This window comes from Hakea prostrata, chromosome 8 (genome assembly GCF_041222555.1).
Source record: "Hakea prostrata isolate BN-2017 chromosome 8, UWA_Hpros_2, whole genome shotgun sequence".
NCBI classification, from domain to species: Eukaryota; Viridiplantae; Streptophyta; class Magnoliopsida; order Proteales; family Proteaceae; genus Hakea; species Hakea prostrata.
Window position 1 is genome coordinate 9,017,542 of NC_142607.1, and position 19,426 is coordinate 9,036,967.

The 19,426-nt window shown below is 37.8% G+C and overlaps 2 protein-coding genes across 3 annotated transcripts; one reads left to right on the forward strand and one right to left on the reverse strand.

Annotated features, from left to right (window-relative positions):
• Window positions 1-8,932: 8,932 nt before the first annotated feature.
• Window positions 8,933-11,742, reverse strand: LOC149006706 (Pentatricopeptide repeat (PPR) superfamily protein). Its single transcript, XM_089165863.1, has one exon. The coding sequence runs from the start codon at window positions 11,543-11,545 to the stop codon at window positions 9,605-9,607; it is 1,941 nt and encodes a 646-aa protein (XP_089021989.1). The 5' UTR covers window positions 11,546-11,742; the 3' UTR covers window positions 8,933-9,604.
• A 2,711-nt stretch (window positions 11,743-14,453) lies between these two features.
• LOC149006707 (nucleolar GTP-binding protein 1-like) lies at window positions 14,454-17,916 on the forward strand. Of its 2 annotated transcripts, none has more exons than XM_089166613.1 (2): window positions 14,454-14,869; window positions 15,267-17,916. In XM_089166613.1, exon 2 carries the CDS (start codon window positions 15,323-15,325, stop codon window positions 17,351-17,353), a length of 2,031 nt encoding a protein of 676 aa, XP_089022739.1. In that variant the 5' UTR covers window positions 14,454-14,869; window positions 15,267-15,322; the 3' UTR covers window positions 17,354-17,916. The 2 variants fall into 2 exon arrangements, with proteins under 2 accessions (XP_089022739.1, XP_089022740.1); XM_089166614.1 differs by having other exon boundaries at window positions 14,454-14,834.
• The last annotated feature ends 1,510 nt before the right edge of the window (window positions 17,917-19,426 follow it).

Sequence of the window (19,426 nt, forward strand, 5' to 3'; positions counted from 1 at the left end):
ATGAGTCATGCATATTATATATTTATGTTTTTTATTTTATTTACATTTTTTATATGTATTAACATATTAACGATTTAAGTTTTTTATTTATTGTAAATGAATAAGGTAAAGAGGAGAATTGGCATAATCCCTTATGAGGAAATATTACTTACATTTGACGAGAAAAATAGCTTTGATATATGGTCTTTCCTTTTTCCTTTTTTTTGGGTAGAAATATATGGTCTTTCGCACTAGTATAATTCATTGACTCATGATTTATGCTTTACTTATCTTCAATTAATGGAGGTTTTCAAAGTAGAGAAATAGATCCACCATTTATGGAAGAAAATAATCTTCTCATGTCTTTATCAAGAGTCAAGATTGACAGTCAAGCCAAAGGTGGTATGTCAAAACGGTTAAAGACCCAGCTTCCCTAGGGGAGGTCTTGGATTCGCACCCACTCGGCGGCATTAATATAAAAGATCACCCCCTGAGGAAGTAAATCGTTGGCCCGAATGAACCTTAAACCTCATATCAAAAACATCCTCTATTTTTTCTCTCTTTCTTTTCTCACACCTCTCACAAACGCCCTAGGTAGACTTTAAAATTGGTTTTTTTTTTTCCTTCTTTATAAATGAGAATAATATTGCATTTTGACTTCTTAATATACCCGCAAGGATTGAACCCGTGACCACTCCATTGAGAGGTCAAGTTCATACCCATTCTACTAACCCTCCTAGCTTACTTCTTAATTTTAGACAGACAAAATAGTCAAATAGATATTAAAAATGCAATTGTAATGGTCTCTTAACATTGTTAAAGCTGAGGGAGACAAAAGTAATTTTTTTGGAAACAAATAAACAGTAATTTCATAAAGAGCAGGGTTCGTTTAGTAATTAAGCTATAATATAAGGGACAACAGTAATTATTTCTTTTATAAGTCATCTCTACAATCATCTTGTATTCACTTTCTCTTTCTCAATTTTTTTTCTCTGTCTCCCTCTCAATTTTTCTTGTATTCTTTTCAGAAAATCATAGAAAATCATGAGGGTATGAACTAATTGACTTCTTTAGCGAAAAAACATTTGCAGAACCTGCAAAAGAAAAAAAAGAAAAAATCAGAAAAACCCATCTGATCAGCTACTTCTGGGCTGGAGTCCTTTTTCTTGAAAAAAAACGAAATAGAAATTAGGCAATTGTATAAAGCTCCAACTTTATGATTTGATTTGGTAAATTACTCTAAAACATTAGTACATCTAACCACATGGACCAGTAGGAAGATGTCATCAGTTTTCTCTCCTTTTCAGGAGGGAACAACCAGCCGTTCATTTGGACTGTTTTAGTATGTGGAGGAAAGATGAAGTAACTTCCATGGCTTTAGGTACCAGTATTGAATATCCTGTAGTGATTTGGACCAATCGATACTGATCACCATATATTTTCTTTCTTCACAATCGTAGACTGATCACAAACCAAGAACAGTGGTCTATGAACACAAACAGTAAAAACAGAGATAGATTTTAAATCGAATCAGTACAGGCAAGCAATGGTGGTCATGAATCAATTGGATTGTAAGGTGGTCAAAACTTTTTTCAAAGTCTATGGTGCATCAACCAAAATAAGAGAAAAAAAATCCAGAGCTCCTAGTTTCAGTGACTGAAGCTCCAAACATTAACTAGAAAATAAATGGAGGGGAAAGATGAAGAAAAACTGCTAACTAAGATAAATACGGATAGACATAGAGAACTGGTGACCAAGAATATTGAGATGAAGAGGCAGAGAGCGAGAGAGCTGGCGATACCGCGAACCAGAGGAAGAGAGCGATAGCACAGAGAGCGAGAGCGTGAGGAGGGAGATAACGAGAGCTAGATCGTGAAGAGGGAGCAGAGAGCGAGAGGAAATCGAAGCGGGAGAATGAAAACAAGGGCGCACGCGGTTTAGGAATGTGGGCGATTTCTTAAGACTTTTCAACGACGGTTCACAAAAACCGACACCAAAAATAAAGAAAGCAGGCATTTTCAACAACGCACAATACTGAATCGTCGCACATTTTAGGCATTTGGGGGGGGGTAAAAAAACCGCCGGGGAAAAACATATTTCCATGCATCTACGATCTAGACGATAAACCGTCGCCAAAAACAATGATTTCCCTACGTTTTGGATGGGTGTTGCCCTATCATAACCCTAGCCTTATCCTAGTTTTTGGTGACGGTTTTACAAACCGTCGGAGAAAATACATATTTGGCAACAGTTTTACTGTAAACCGTCGGTAAAATATATATTTGGCAACGCTTGCCAAAAAAGGCGTCACCAAAAATGGGTTTTCTTGTAGTGTTGACTTTTTCTTTTTCAATTTAATTATTTAACTGATTGTTTTTTCTAACATTATATTGAAGTAATTATTTACGTAATAAGTATTTTCTCTCTCTATTTTTTATGTTATTCTTTCTAAAAAACAATGACCTAATTGATTTTTTTAAAATTTAATTATTGAATTAATTTTTTTCCTAACATTATATAGTTGTATTGAAGTAATTGTTCTATAAAAAAAAAAAAGAATTATTGATGTAATTGAACTAAAATATGATAAAATAATCTAACAGTAGATCACACATTAGCCAACACAATATGTGCAATGGCTTAATGCTCGCCCAAGAGGGAGGTGATCTAGACTTATTATTTGCCTCCCTCCCAATTTTTAATCTTGCCTGCTCGCTAACCAAGAACAGGCTATGAACAGAATCAGATACAATATAACTATGTAGCAATTGCCAACATGTTGCCTAACGCCGGATTATTGGGGCCGGCCGGGAGATCGACCACGCACGGTCATGCACGGTTAGATTAAAGCTCAAGGGTATGATATGAAAATATAATTTTTTCTGCATTAGGGTTTAAAGTTTATAAATTACAAATCGGCCCCGGTAGATAGCCGAATCTAAACCCAACGAAAGCCGATCTCGCGGGAATCTCGCGGCTAATTCTCAAATGTCTCCGGTGAGGACCTCCGGCGCATCCCTCCTGCTGTTGCGCAGAGAGAAGAGAGAGGCGGAGCGAGATGAGGATTGGCGAGGAAAAGGGCGACGAGGCGGCCGCAAAACACCAGATTCCAACAATGGTACTCCACCCAAGGTTTGTCCTTACTCTCTCAATCTCATTCGATCTCACAATCTTAGATTTACCTCCGGTTTCAAATGGAAGCAACTTAATCAAACCCACATTGAATGGATCGGTTGGGTTGTTTCCTAATCTAACTCCACATTTGAATGGGACTAGTTTGGGTTTGTTCCTAGGCCTAATGATCTGTAATGGAAGCAACAAATCTAACTCCACATTAAATGGCCGGTTTGGGTGTTTCCAGACCTTAATGACGAATGGAGCGCAGCGGAACGCGCGGGGTTAAAAAGAATTGTAGATAGATTGAGTTTGGTGGAACTTTGATGCCTTGATGGAGAGATAGAAGAGCAGAGAAACCATGGCAAACCAAAAGACCGGAAGGATCATGCGGAACTTGGGCATCTGGCGTGCACAGAAACCGAGTGAGAAAGGAACGACCGAACGGGAAACCCGGGGGGAGAACACGGGCAGAGGTAGTAACAGGACGGAAAATAAACTCAAACCAAAAGAATAAAAATAATATATTTCATTACTGAATACGGACCATTAAATATAAATTTGATGATGTGGTTGAATCTCGATCGTTATACTGTAATTGTTGCAAATAATGTTCCTACTTGCCCAAGGTTGTTTGGCCATATTACTGAAATCCTTTCCTAACGTCTTTATCTAAGGAACTATCTAATATCCAGATATTGGTGTCAACGGTACAATTTGGGGCGGTTTTGGGTTGAAAACACCTAACTCAAACACGGCCCATTAGAAAAATTAACGGTTTCCGGGCCAGTATGAGTTCGGGCTAACTAACGGTTTAAACTCGAATTGACTAACGATTTATGGTGTGTAAGAAAAAGAACAAGAAGAAACAATTGAGTATCTTACAACAAAAGCCACAATTTCATGCAAAGCAAAATTGTTATTAATCAATTTCTATTAAAAAATTAGAAGTCATTCCACGTTGTGGAAAACCCACCCACTTATAGAAATCAAGAACCTAGATAATAAATAGTAACATAGAGACTGCAAGCTCATTCCTCAGGCTCCACTAAATAGTCTTTTAGAAACAAATCATCAAATAAAAAAACCCTATTAAATATCATTTTGTGATTGATTGTCTTGAAATTGGATTCTTGTTCTGTGAGAATATGATTTTTTTTCCCTTCTATGAAATCCATTTCGTTTTGGATTGATATTTTAGTTTTTTTTTTTAATGCTAAATAAGCAATATATTATATTAGTTAAAGCAACAACTACATATTTTGGTTGTATCTATTACAACCACTTTGTTGTGATAGTCTAGTGCAGAAGATTCATATGCTATATGGTTAAACCATTGTTGGAGCATTGGCTGGCTACACCCACTAAGGTGAGAGTCTTTAATATTACATATTATGTTAACCAAAATGGGGACATATGCTATTGGCCAAATGTTGTGATTCCGTGATGAGAGAAGATGTAGCACATTCTTGTCATCACACCAAATTTCATCCAGTAAGATATTCCTTTTCTGTGCTTGATCCAAACCATCCTTGATCCCAACTAGTATGGCCTCGTCTACCTTTCCTTCCCCTATTCTTCCAGTACTAGCATAACTTAGTCTTCCTTTCGCAAAAAGGCCAATGCTCCATCCCACGCTATTTAGATCTGTGTTATGTACCCCTGCACATATCAAGAAAGACAATTGACTCATATTAGTTAAAATTCTACAAATACAAGTGTTTGGTTTATCACTTATGACACTGGTCTCACTATTTGAGGCATCTTGATAATCAGGAAGAAATAAATTTAAGTCTTGGATCCATCTAGCTGTGTTGTGTAACACTCTGCTTGGATTGGGATTGACTTTATTAAAGATTTTATTATTCTTTTCCTTCCATACAAAATAACATGTTATTATGAAAACCGATGCCATCCATTGCTGTGTATCTTTTCCAAACCTAGGGTTTAGAATAAAAGAGCTGCAGAAATCCATAATAGACCCCTGTGTTAATCTTTCAATACTTAAACCTAAGGGTCCAGCAGCCCATATTCTTTTTGTCCAGTCACAGGACATGAATATATGCCCTAAAGACTCCACATTTTTTTTCGCACATCTCACATATCGGATTCATCGGTATCCATTTAGAGAGAATTTCTTTCACTGGAAGCCCTGTTTTAACAGGCGCCAAAAAAACAATTTAAATTTGGGATGAAGGGGGAGTTTCCAAAAAAAAAACCACCATTTTTTAAGAGAGTGGGCTGCTGGCAATTCTCTTCTTTGTAATAGGGATTTCCTTGCCAATTTGACAGAGAACTCCCCATTACTAGAAAAAAGAGCCCTCCACTCATCCTGTTCATTATTCAAAACTAGATTGGAAATGCTATAAACTTGGGAAGGTTGAGGAAAGATTAACTCCCTGTTTTGATGGTTGAATGCCACTTGTTCAACTGACGCATTTCTTGCCCACAGATCAGTATTTGGTGTTAGATATGATCGATCCATTGGTTCTTTTATCCATGGATCAAACCAAAATGATGTAGTCCTTCCATTTCCAATTTTCCTCCAGACCATTTTTTCGAGGGTAGGTAAGATTTCTCGGATGCTGTTCCAAGTCCAAGAGCCCTTTTTCTTCAAAACCTTGGGATCGAAAGGTGTGGTATTTGGGAAATATCTCGCCTTCAATATCTACACCCATAATGCGTCTAGGTTTTTGAGAATTCTCAATCCTTGTTTTAGGAGCAATGCATTATTGATATCTTCCATTTTCTAAAAACCCAAACCACCCTTCTCTTTCTGTTGACAGCATCGATCCCATGAGATTAGCGTTAGTTGCTTCTCCTTTCTTTGGATTCCCTAACCAAAATTTTTGGCGAGGGGAATCAATTTCTTTGCACAACGTCTTTGGGAACTTAAAGCATTGCATGTGGTACAATGATTGCGCTTGAAGGACAGACTGTAGTAGTACCCCCTCCCTGCAAAGGAAAGGCTCGCCGCTTTCCACAGTGCCAATTTTTTCTTCATTTTGTTGGTTACAAACCTCAGGTTTTTCATTTTGGATCGACCATGTACCAACTAAGAGCCTAGATAGACTGAATCCTTCTGCATTTTATTGATGCCCAGAGATGACAATATCATTTTTTTGTTGCTAGGAATCACATTTTTGCTAAAGAAAGCCCCACTTTTTTCAAAATTAATTTGTTGGCCGGTAATATCGGAGAAAAGTTCTAACACCGCTTTGAGGGCCAAAGCATCTTCTTTCTCCGCACGGCAAAAAGAAAAGTATCATCTGCAAAAAGAGATTGATATTTTAGTTTGATATGCAAAATAAACACATTTTAATTGGATAAGTATTTAATCAATTTTAATAAACTTAATACATTCAGTTGGACAGTTGGACATTCATACTTAAGCCTTTTAATTGTCCCTTAAAAGTAGTAGAATGACTATTTGATCTTTGAATTCATGTTTAATTTTTATAATTGTCTACATTCATACTTAAGCTTTTTAATTGTCCCTTAAAAGTAGTAGAATGACTATTTGATCTTTGAATTCATGTTTAATTTTTATAATTGTCTATATCAACTACCTAGTGGTAATATGACGATTCAAATACTATTTAATATAAAACTACAAACAGGTTATAAGAGGTTGTGGTTTGGATTAAACAAGAACAATAAAAGGGGAACGACAAGGAAAAAGAAGGAAAGAAAGGGATTTGGGATTTAAAATATGGAGATGCCACTCACCTCAACTCAACACAACTCATTAAAGGTTGGTAGTCATTTTGGGATACATTAGTAATAAAATCAAAGAAGGGGGCAAGTCCCACTTTAATATAAAACACAAACGGTTATAAGAGGTTGTGGTTTGGTTCGCTAGCGTCAACCCAAACACAACTCATTAAGGTTCATTTTGGGCCGGTTCGGGCTATACTAGTCGGTTCTAACTATAACGGGCCGTTGTGGTTCGGTTTTAACGGTTCTGACTACAAATTGATACCCCTATATCCAGATAACTATAATCCCATCTAAAACCTTACCTATAAATATTCTGCTTTTCAATGATTTATCATTCATGTCTTTTGATGATGTACTCTAGTGGTCTCTACTACCTTTGATGTAAATTTTAAGCAATAATGAAATACTTTTCTTCCCATTATATAAATATTAAATAATAATAAATAAAAAAAGAACAAATGTTGCATTTTCTTCGCAAGAAGTCATAGGAAATTTTAAAGGGTTAAAGTTCACCTCAGTGAGCAATAGCCTCTCTTGTCTTTCTTCAAGTCTGAATATCCTTTGAATAAACCCAGCACCAAAAAATCATAACTACAGAAAATCCGTCTCTATACATGTTCTTAGGGTGCTCGTATTTTATCGTCATTATGGTCCAAATCTCTGAATCGGAGTAGGCCACTTGAACCAAACCAAGGGATCAAGCTTGGTCCAAGATAGTTCAATTGATGCTTCTCAGCTATGGGGCTTCTTAGAGGAAATATCAGCTGAGAACCCAAGAATCATGCATCACAGTGACACACAACTGTCATCATGTGACTTCTTGGTAGAAGTGGCGCTGGCAACAGATTTGGCGTGTCTTTTATCCAAACATCAATCACAACATTTAATTTAGCATTGAATGCATCTAGAGACATTAAATGCTCATTGTTGACAAGGAAGCTTCTTACTTGACCCAAGCTTACCTCGAGCCTTGCATCTGCACATTTTTGTTCCCCCAACTGCTGGCTGGTGTCACGTCAGTATCAATGTGAGACTGACTGCTGGACTCATCAACAAGATCTTATACCAACGTAAAGATCTCACAGTTTGGCCTATTGCACAAGCCTCTCTAAGAAGTCATCTCCACCCTCCATTCAAGCCTCTGAGGATTGAAGGGTTGTTAGGCATCCTTATCCACCAAAGGTATGGATCAACTGTATATATCACCTCACTACACACAATTAACGGTAAGAGGACTTGAATACTCCAGCTATTATTCTCATGCATTAACTCCTGAAGAACATTCTCATCTTCATTCTCTTGGACAATTATTCCTTAAGGGGACTCTCTAGTTTTCTTACCTGGATTGACTTAATAATTGGAGGTGGCTTCACGTCCCTAGAGGCAGCCCACTCTCACCATTGTTTTATCTCAGGAACCAGACCCGGATTAGGAGCGAACCAAGGAGTCCCAAGCAAATTTTTACGACAACATTGTATGAGGAGGATTAGCTGTTCAAACCACAGGCCAGGGTACTCCTATAGCCTACTTTCTTAGCACACTGGGATGAAGGAGTTAGTTGTAGTTTTTTCTTTTTTTAATTCGTTGTTTTCTTCTTTCTTTTTTCTTTTTCTTGTGAAAAATTTGAGATAAATGAATTTTTTACCATATAAAGAACTCTTCTCCTATATTTCATCAACAAACCATGATCTAAATTATATTTACAGTACAAGACCCCTTACACATTCTATTAGCATCATCAAATATTCAGAATCCCTATCCAGCTGAGCCACTACATTGTATCCCTATGTTTTTTCTTCTTTTATTTATTTATATTTTATTTTATCATGAAAAACACAAGTTTTCCCAGTTGTAGACTTGTAGCATGATGATCAGCAAATGAGGCACCTGTAAGTTATCCAGAGACATTATGATAGAAAATGATCCTCAGTTTTGACATGTTTTGGCACCACAGGTAGCTGCAATAATGGCTACCTGAGTTGAGTTGAGGATCAATAGCTTAAATAAGTTCATAGCGAGCGTTCCATATTAAAAACTCAACAACTCTGAAATAAGAAAAATGGTAGCATCCAAATAAATACTAACTCAGATTTTAAAAAGCTGGAAACGAGCTTGCAGAGTTTGCACAGGCAAAGTATGATCTATGCAAATTGAGAATAAACATCAAACTTGATAATGGATAGAACAGACACATGCTTTTTATTGAGAGTTTAGAAGGTGTCAGCAGATCATCCATCTGTTTAGAATTCAGAAACTCTGATACAAATACAAAATCAGCAGCATATGTAGTGACAGATCTTTTGAACATAAGTGACAGGAATGAATAGTATAAGACTAAAGGCATACCCACTTTACGGATATTTACTTTCAAGGACATGATATTCAGTTTGACAGTTGCATACAAACTCATAATCAGAATGACTTGTTATGATTCGTAAATGGGTTTCTGAACCTCCTGTTGTAAGATTCTTGCATGGTATGCTTCACAGAATTCCACCTTCATCAGAGCAAATTTGGAAGCATCATCCGTTTAGGAAGTGCTTAAGATCCATCCAGGCATTCAAAAAAAAAAAAAAAATCCTTCTAGGCAAGCTCATGCAGAACCAGTATTCTCCTCATTCATCCACCAAGAAGCATATCAGAACCCAGGTGCAGAACCAAAATCATGAATGGGAAATCATTTACAAGAGAGTTTAAATATCCATAATTTAGATTCTTGTCTTCTGTAGCAAATCATATACTCACTTACCGGAAATTTCAAAGCGTAGCTCACTGGCCTGCAGTCAAACTGCTACCAATAATCCCCACAAGAGCAGTATCCTTCTCGGAAATGATGGAATCGGCTGCGATCTCTAATAACCACCTCCCGGTTATAGACACCTGAAAGGATCTTTGCAAAATTATGGCAATCAACACAGATTCGAAGGTTCTTAGCCACTCTGATTGTTGTGCCAGGTGGAGTTGAAAGAACTCCAAAAGCAACGGCCAGCTTCTCACTGTGATAAGACAAAGCACTCCCCTTCTCTTCCACACTAAGATTGTGAAGTTCGGCTGACATTTCAGCAACATAACCCGCAATCTTAAGTTGTTGTCCTATCTCATCCAACATCTCATAAATCTCGACTTTCCTTGGATGTGAATCATCATCTACCACAAACTTGTGAATTTTTCCACCTAATTCAATTGTACTACATCCAGGTGTGGTTTGGATCCCCTTCTCCTTCATCAACCTCCTCAGCTCTACTACCTTCTCCCAGCAACCAGATGAAGCATAAATATTCAATAGTAATACATAATCCCCCGCTTCTTGTGCTTTCAACTCAATCAAATGCTCAATAACACGTTTTCCAAGCTCAACATGGCCATGGATTCTACAAGCCCCTAATAGAGTCCTCCAAATTGTTGGATCTGGTTTAGAATCCATTGAAGTTATAAGGTTGTAGGCCTGGTCAAGCAAACCAGCACGACCCAAGAGATCGACCATGCACCCATAGTGATGGATGTTTGGCACTAACCCAAATTCTGTTTTCATACGATGAAAGACATCTAGACCTTGATCAACCAAGCCACCATGACTACAGGCAGAAAGGACCCCTGTAAGGGTCTGATCATCAGGAAGAACTCCATTTCTTTGCATTTCTTCAAAAGTTAGGATGGCTTGTCTTTGATAGCCATTCATTGCCATCCCAGAAATCATTGCGCTCCACGCAACCACATTTCTCTCAGACATCCCTTGGAACACTTCAAAGGCCTTGCCCATACATCCACACCGTGAGTACATTGCAATAAGTGAATTTTTAAGATTGACAGCATTTCCATATCCATGTTCATCGATATATTTGTGAATCTTCTCACCAAAATCCAAAGCACCCAAGTGTGCACAAGCCTGCAGGAGAAGAAGACAAGTGACATCATCCGGTTCAGACTCATATGGTGGACTTTGCATGACATTGAAGAGGCCCAAAGCATCTCCTGTGCGACCATTGCGAGTGTAGCATGAAATCAATACATTCCAAGCGACAGTATCAGGATGGGGTATTTCGTCGAACACTTGGCAGGCCTGAAGACCCTTCTCACAAGTAGCATAAAATCCCATCAAAGTAGTGAGCAGTAGATGATCGGATTGGTGCCCATCTCGCAAAATCCGCGCATGTATCTGTTTGCCACCATTAAGAGACGGAATCCGAGTGCATGACTTAAGGGCAAACGAAGACGATAAGGGGTTAGGACGGACTCCTTGCTCTCGCATTTGGTTGTAAAAGAATAGGCCCTGAGCAGGCGAGTCACTTTGTGAGTGTGTTCTTATCATTATGTTATAGTGGGAAGTTGTAGGTTTCGATATTTGAGAGAAAATTTTGCGTGAGTACTCGAGGTCCCGAAATGGTGAAAGGGCAACTAATGACATGAATTCTGCAGAGATGCTCAATTCTTGAATTTGGAATGTACGGATGATGTAGGCATGAACTTGGAGTAAGCGGTTCTTCGTTGAACATGATTTTATAATGGCTATTAGGCGTTGGATTGCATTGTCAGAGCCAACAGATAGTTCTTTTCTCTGTTGCCCTTGTGGTTTTCGTCGAGTACCATTTGCTGGAACGTTTGGAAGACGACTTTGGTGTTGGTTTTCCCTTAATACTGTTCCCGTTGAATAAGAATAAGAAGATAAGCACCGACGGAGTTTATAAGTGTTGGAGAGGGGAGGTTGGGACTGAATGAAGTTTAAATAAACCATCTCTCTGTGACATTTCCTCTTGGTAATTCTACAGACTTGAATTAGCAGAGTTTCTTCTCAGCAGGCGGCATTCGCAAGGAGCTCTGTTTCTGTGAGCGGTGGCGTAATTGTCAAGCACTCAAGTGTGATGCGGCTTTTGGGGTGGATCCATCGGTCAACCACGATATGCATTGTCGATTCCAGCGAGTGTTCACCAGGAGGTTAAGGTAAACTATATAAGTAAGTTTTGAATACTTTTTTATAATTAACTGGGAAAAAAAGAATTCCTTACTCCCCCTTCCCAGTTAGACCACAAGGTGATCATTGTAATAAGTTAACACCTGCACAGGCAGTGTACATATGAGAGTCCGGATCAGCGACCTGATGAGTGCTCCCCAACGCTTCCTGATCACAAATATCAGTGGGGCCCACGGTGAAAAATACTTTTTGAAAAAAATAAAAAAAAAAGTTTTTCTCCACCAGTGGACTCACTAGTTTTTGTGGTCAGGAAACCATGTGAGCAAGGTTTAAAGTATCCCACGATACCATACGATACTAGCCGATACGTATCCATATTTGACCCAACCGATCGATACATCCGTCCGTCTCTCCATTGAATTACACATAATGCATTAGCCAAAGGGAGAAGTCTCTTAAAATCACTTGACCGATACGATACTCGATACCGATACTTTAAACCTTGCATGTGAGAGTGCTCCCCCGACGGGGAGAAGATCCGGATTCTACATATGATTCTAAATCGGAGTCCCTATTAGTAGGGGTATAAATGAAAAATTAAAATTTACCACCGAATTCACATCTGCATTCGTTTAGAGGTATTCATATCCGAATCCGTCCGATTACTAATAAGATGCGATAAACTTATCTGTCTAAGTTACTTGAATTTATTTTCTTATTTTTATAACTTTTTTACTTGAGATATGTGTTTTTTTTTTTTTTTACTAAAATTACTATCAAAGTTGTTAAATTCTTGTATTCATGCCAATTTAGAAGATAATGAATGTATAATTTACTAAATATTTGTGAATGTGTGTAATGTTTTTTGGTAACAAAGGCGCTTTATATATTGGGAAATTGGAGATTAGATATTACATATGCCGTCGGACGCCGGTAAGGGTTGAACCCACAACCTCTCCATTGTGAAGTGATGTTCTATTAAGGGATTAGATATTAAGGGCCTATTTGGTTACATGAATTCAGAGATTTCAAATCTCTAGATTCATGAATCTGAGAATTATACCCGTTTGATTGTAAAAATCTTTAGATTCATGAAATCTAGAGATTCACCTTTTTGCACTAAAAACGTGAATTTGTAGATTTATGGGTAAGGGGTGAAATCCAGAGATTTCAAAAAAGCTATACATTTGCACATTCACAAAAATCATGTCGATCAAATAGTTTTTTAGGATGAATTTACAGATTTCATTTCACAACTAAACATTTAAATTTTATAAATTATGACTCCATAGATTTGAAATCTCTAGATATTTGAAATCTCCAAACTCATGTAACCAAACAAGCCCTTAATCATTCAATTAACCCTCCATTGGTATGAATCTATTAATGTTGACAATGTAATAGAAATCAACAGACCTAAAAAGCACACATCAAATTCCATTAAAAAAGTTGGATAGAGCAAGCACTAGCATCATGGCTGCATTATTTTGTAGAATCGTATCTTGTTTGCTACCTTCTTTACATTACTATAAGCATAATCCCAATATATATTGCCATTGTATTTGAAGTAAATTAATAAGAAAGCGAGTTCGCTTGAAGCAAGGACAATGTAGGACAAATATGTTATTCCAAATAACTAAATGTAAGGGTGTCAATTGGTACGGTACCAACTTTGAATACCTAAAGCATAAATCGCATCGTACCGTATTGAATTTAAATGGTACGGTACGGTTTCAATATTAAATCGGTACGGAAAAATGGTTTAAATACGGTATCTAGTGTGGCACACTTTTGGTACAAACAAACCCATGCCACTTTTGTTATTAGTTCATTAAGATCCTAATGAAATTGCGACCAAACAATTGATAGAAATTGATATTAATAGAGACAAAGCAAGTAAATCTAAGAAGAAGAGTGAATAACGAACGAAAAACTGAAATAAGAAATTATAGATATGGTAAATGTGAAGTGTTTTCATTATAAATTTACATTTATATCCCTTAATTTGGTACGGTTTCGGTACATACCTAAATCCGGAACCGTACCGAAGAAATTCGGTTTCGGTACCTACCATATAGAATTTTGAACGGTACGGTTAAACGGTTTCAATACGCAATTAATACCCTTAACTAAATGAGAAGTCTATGTAAAAGAGAAATAAGACAATTTTATCAATTAAAATCTATCACGAATCAAATACGTATTTTTTAATGATAGTATGATATTTTTATTCTTTATCTTAGATATAGACAGACATTAGAAGAATGAAAAAAAAAAAAATGCTATAAAGAGGTTTTTTTTTTATATTTTTTAATATTTTTATGGAAGCATAAAAATTTTAAATTAATTGCAAAAAATCAATTTTATAGAGATGAAATCCCCCTCACCCTCCGTATTTTTGCTCTCGTATAGTATTTATTCAAATCAATCATATGGATTGATGTACACGACTTGTTGAGCTGATTTATTGAAAAAGTACTATTTGTCATATGAGATGATTAATTGTCATACGTATCAGTATCCAAACAATTGCTGTACCTGAACTTCCTAACAGCTTACATGGTGTTAAGTTTACCTGTTTTTCATTCCAATTCGGTTCCAACCGGTTCAGTTTGATTTACTCCGGTCTGGTTTCTGGATTTCGTGGCAGGCCGCCGGGCCACCCTGAAAGTGAATAATTTTGGTAAATTTGTTGATTTACGCCTTACTCTAACCTAAAAAAGTTCCATAAGAAAACCTAGGGTTTTAGACTTTTCAAGAGGGAGGGATACAAGAAGCGACAGAGGAAGGCGGCAAAGGTCGAATTTCTGCGGATCCAAAGCCTGCGTTCTATCCTCCCAATCTTAGCGATTACATTAGATCACATCCTTAAGGTTTGAAAGACCTGTAAATGGGTAGCCGAAATCCGCTTCCAACTGCATTCGTATTCGTTGAATGGCCTCTGAGAAAGTGTCAGTTACACACTCAGTAGAGTTGGTTAACCCTAGCTATATTGAACCCTCCCTAAATCCGTTGATTCCTGGTTCTTCAAGCTTGGAAACCCTAACGCACGCTAGCTACTCTGCCCCTTCAATCAGCGGAAACTAACGGAAGCAACCAGCGGCAACCAGCGGTTAGTCGCCGTCTTCTTCCTCTTTGGAATTGCAGGTATTATTGTGTATGATTTCCTTATGATAACAGTGTACTTGTTTCGTTGTTTGGTACAAAACCCAGGTCTGCTTTTGATTTTTGATTCCTCTCCATGAATCTACATTTTAATGATGTGAGGGGTGTCTGTGTGTGTCAATAGTTCAAAAATCCAGTGTGTTTTGATATACTAACAATCATTAACTTTTATCATTTCAGTTTGGAAACAGACCAGGGTATTCAATAAGATATTTCGTTTACAATTTTTTTGCTTTCTGTTTCCCCATGCATCGCTGGTCGATTATTTGTTCACCTAGTTTTATGATATGCCTTTTTCAGATTCAATGATCTGGTTCTATAAACCCCTAAATTAAAATCCTGAGGTCTCATATTTTCTGCATGATGGTACTTGTTTCAGGAAAACAGCTAATTTTTATTTGGGTGAATTACATTTGATAAACTTAAACCGTAAAGATGGTGCAATACAACTTCAAGAAGATCACCGTTGTCCCTGCTGGCAAGGATTTCATTGATATCATTCTGTCCAGGACCCAACGACAGACACCAACGGTTGTCCACAAGGGTTATGCCATCAATCGGTTGCGGCAGTTCTATATGCGCAAGGTGAAATACACCCAAACGAATTTTCATGAGAAGCTCTCTGCTATTATTGATGAATTCCCTCGGTTGGATGACATTCATCCGTTCTATGGAGATCTTCTCCATGTCCTCTACAACAAAGATCACTACAAACTTGCTCTCGGTCAGATCAACACTGCTAGGAATCTTATTGGTAAGATTGCAAAAGATTATGTGAAGCTGTTGAAGTATGGAGACTCACTTTACCGGTGCAAGTCTCTGAAGGTTGCAGCACTTGGTCGAATGTGTACTGTCATCAAGCGTATTGCCCCAAGTTTGGCTTATTTGGAACAGGTCAGACAGCACATGGCAAGGCTTCCTTCGATTGATCCAAACACAAGAACACTTTTGATTTGTGGGTATCCTAATGTTGGGAAGAGCTCTTTCATCAACAAGATCACTAGGGCTGATGTGGATGTCCAGCCATATGCATTTACCACAAAATCTCTCTTTGTTGGCCACACAGACTTCAAGTACTTAAGGTACCAGGTCATTGATACGCCTGGGATTTTGGATCGTCCTTTTGAAGATCGTAACATCATTGAGATGTGCAGTATCACAGCTCTTGCTCACCTACGTGCTGCAGTATTGTTCTTCTTGGACATCTCTGGATCCTGTGGATATACCATTGCCCAGCAGGCAGCCTTGTTCCATAGCATCAAGTCATTATTTATGAATAAACCACTGGTTATAGTCTGCAACAAGACTGATTTGCAGCCTTTGGATCAGCTGCCAGAAGAGGACATGAAGTTGGTCATGGAGATGAAATCTGAAGCAATGAAGACTGTATTAGGCCAAGGTGGTGAGGCTACTGACAGTGATGGGGTATTGTTGACCATGAGCACTTTAACGGAGGAAGGGGTTATTGCCGTCAAGAATGCGGCCTGTGAGAGGTTACTGGATCAACGGGTGGAATTGAAGATGAAGTCAAAGAAGATCAATGACTGCTTGAATCGATTTCATGTTGCAATGCCCAAGAAGCGAGATGAAAAGGAGAGACCTCCTTGTATACCTCAGGCAGTTTTGGAAGCCAAGGCTAAGGAAGCTGCTGAGAAAGAGAATAAAAAACTTGAAAAAGATTTGGAGGAAGAGAATGGTGGGGCTGGTGTCTATTCTGCTAGCTTGAAGAAACACTATATGTTGGCCAATGAAGAATGGAAAGAAGATATAATGCCTGAAATTTTCGAGGGGCACAATGTTTATGATTTTATTGATCCAGATATCTTGCATAGGCTTGAAGAATTGGAAAGAGAGGAGGGTCTAAAACTTGAGCAAGAGCCCGAGGATGATTTTGAGATGGATGGTCAGGAGTTGACTCCAGAAGAGAAGGAAGCATTGGCTGAGATCAGGAAAAAGAAAAGCTTGCTCATTCAACAGCATAGGATCAAGAAGAGCACTGCAGAAAGCCGGCCTACAGTACCAAGGAAATTTGACAAAGACAACAAGTTCACGTCTAAGAGGATGGGTAGACAGCTATCTGCATTGGGTTTGGACCCCAATGCAGCGATTAACCGTGCCCGTGGCAGGTCTGCCTCTAGGATGGGTCGGAAGAGGGAAAGGTCGGTGGCCAGGGAAGGTGATGGCGGTGATGATATGGATGTTGATGCTGACCGCTCTAAGAAGAAGATGCGGATGATGTCTCGACCTCGGTCAAGGTCAACTTCACGGCCACCTAGTGAACTTATCCCAGGAGAAGGCTTCAAGGACTCCGAGCAAAAAGTTAAGGCTTGGAAGCTTGCTAAGAAGTCCGTGATGAAGAGGAACAAAGATGCTCGTCGGGGAGAGGCAGATAGGGTCATTCCCACATTGAAGCCAAAGCATCTGTACTCTGGGAAACGTGGAAAGGGAAAGACGGACAGACGCTGATATTACTGCTGAGGTAGCAGGCCTTTTTGTGTTCCTTCTTTTCTTTCCTTTTGCTGCTGTATTATGCTCTTTATTTTATTTCCTAGGTTAGCGGATCCTTCCTTACAATCCCCCTGGAGTTATTTCTTGTCTGTCTTTGTTCTTGTTGAGTTTCTCTGCGTAAGGGGTTCAATTTTCTGTAAGATGGATCCTTTCATGCTTGAATATGGAAGTTTCTTGGAAGACTTGTGTGAGTTTTTGTTTACCATATTATAGGATTGCTGCATATATGGTTGTTTTCCTAGCCTTAATTCTAGGACAGGTAATTACTGTCTGCCTCATATTCGGTCCAAAGTCTCTATTGCAAGATGTTGCTGAAGTTTTTGTTCGTCTTCATTTTATGAACGTTGTGATCCCCATGACTTTGCTTCAGTCCTGCGCATTCATGCGAAACAATTCAAACTGTCGGATTCAATCTCGACCATTGACGTTAAATGCGCATTACTGAAGCAATTTTGGTGTTCCCCATCTCCCTCTTATACCTGAAAAATCTATTTTATTTGCTTCCCATCTTCCAATGAGGTCAGTCAAGTGAGTGATGAATTAAGGAATGATTTCTCTAGGGGAGTTGTTTCAGCTGAAGTAACCCCCAGATTCTGTAACAGTTGAACAAATTTATACAGAACAAAGCTACTTCGAATATTTGAAGCATGAGCCTGAGGTATTATCAATCTTTGACTATAGGCCTCAGGTAAATTTATGTTAATGAGGTTAGATGGAGATTGCATTTAAGCAATTTTGTACTTATCCATCATTGAATGCAATAGATTTCTTGCTTGTAGTTAGCCAAGTTTTAATTTGGATATTGGAGAGTAGGTTACCTACCTCCTGAAGTCCTAAGTGCAATTGTAATGAAGAGGGAAAGATGGTTGCCGTGTCTTCAAATTAAGGTAATTTTCATTAAACTGAGACTTTGCATTTGCCTCTTCTTGTACTATAGAAAAAGTTAATTTAAGGACAAATTATCACTTATATGATGAATTTGTTTTTTTTTTTTTTTAAAATTTATTTATTTAAAATTATTATTATTATTATTATTTTATATTTTAAGGGGTTAAAGTTATTAATTTATAAAATCAAACCTTCCTTCATTAGAGGCATGTTTGGTTAGATGAATCTAGGATTCACAAGTGGGAGATTTATATCGGTATGGTTGTGTGAACCTCTGGATTCATGAAATCTAAAGATTCACCATTTTTGAATATGTAGATTTATGGATATGAGGTGAAATCTAGGAGTGAAAGATTTCACTCCTATAAAAGCGTTAAATATTTGAGCCATGACTCCATAAATATTTTTTTAGGATAAATTCATAGATTTCATTCCAATTATTTTTAATTTTATGAAACATGACTCCATTGATTTGAAATTTGTAGATTTGAAATTTTCAGACTCAAATAACCAAACAGGCCCTAACAGGTCCAAATCCATGACTACATAAATATTTTTTTAGGATAAATTCATAGATTTCATTCCAATTATTTTTAATTTTATGAAACATGACTCCATTGATTTGAAATTTGTAGATTTGAAATTTTCAGACTCAAATAACCAAACAGGCCCTAACCGATTCCCAAATCCTTGGGATTACGTTTCACCCATAAGATGTAAAACCAGAAAAGAACCCATAAACAAACATCAAATTTGATCTTGAAAATGATGTGAAACTAAACAGATAAATCATAAATCAAAAAAGGATGTATATGTATATTTACCTTTCTTCGTTGGTCGGTCTGCATCAAGCTTAAAAACCTCAGAGTTTTCTACAGCCGGAAACGGAAGGAAACATGTCACAAACTTCAGAAATGGCAGTAGACAAAGCACCAAATAGAACTTGTTTCTATCTGAGAATTAGCTGATAAGCATTGAGACAGAGATCTAAAGGGAAAAAAAAAAACCCTAATATCACCAGCGTCAGCAAAAAAGAAAATCTCTTAAGGTGAGAATCAGGAGTAAGATTAGCAGAGCAACCAAACTTGATAGGATTGAAGCGCCGCGACAACCTTCAGCCTTTGGCTTAATGTAGCCTGAAAA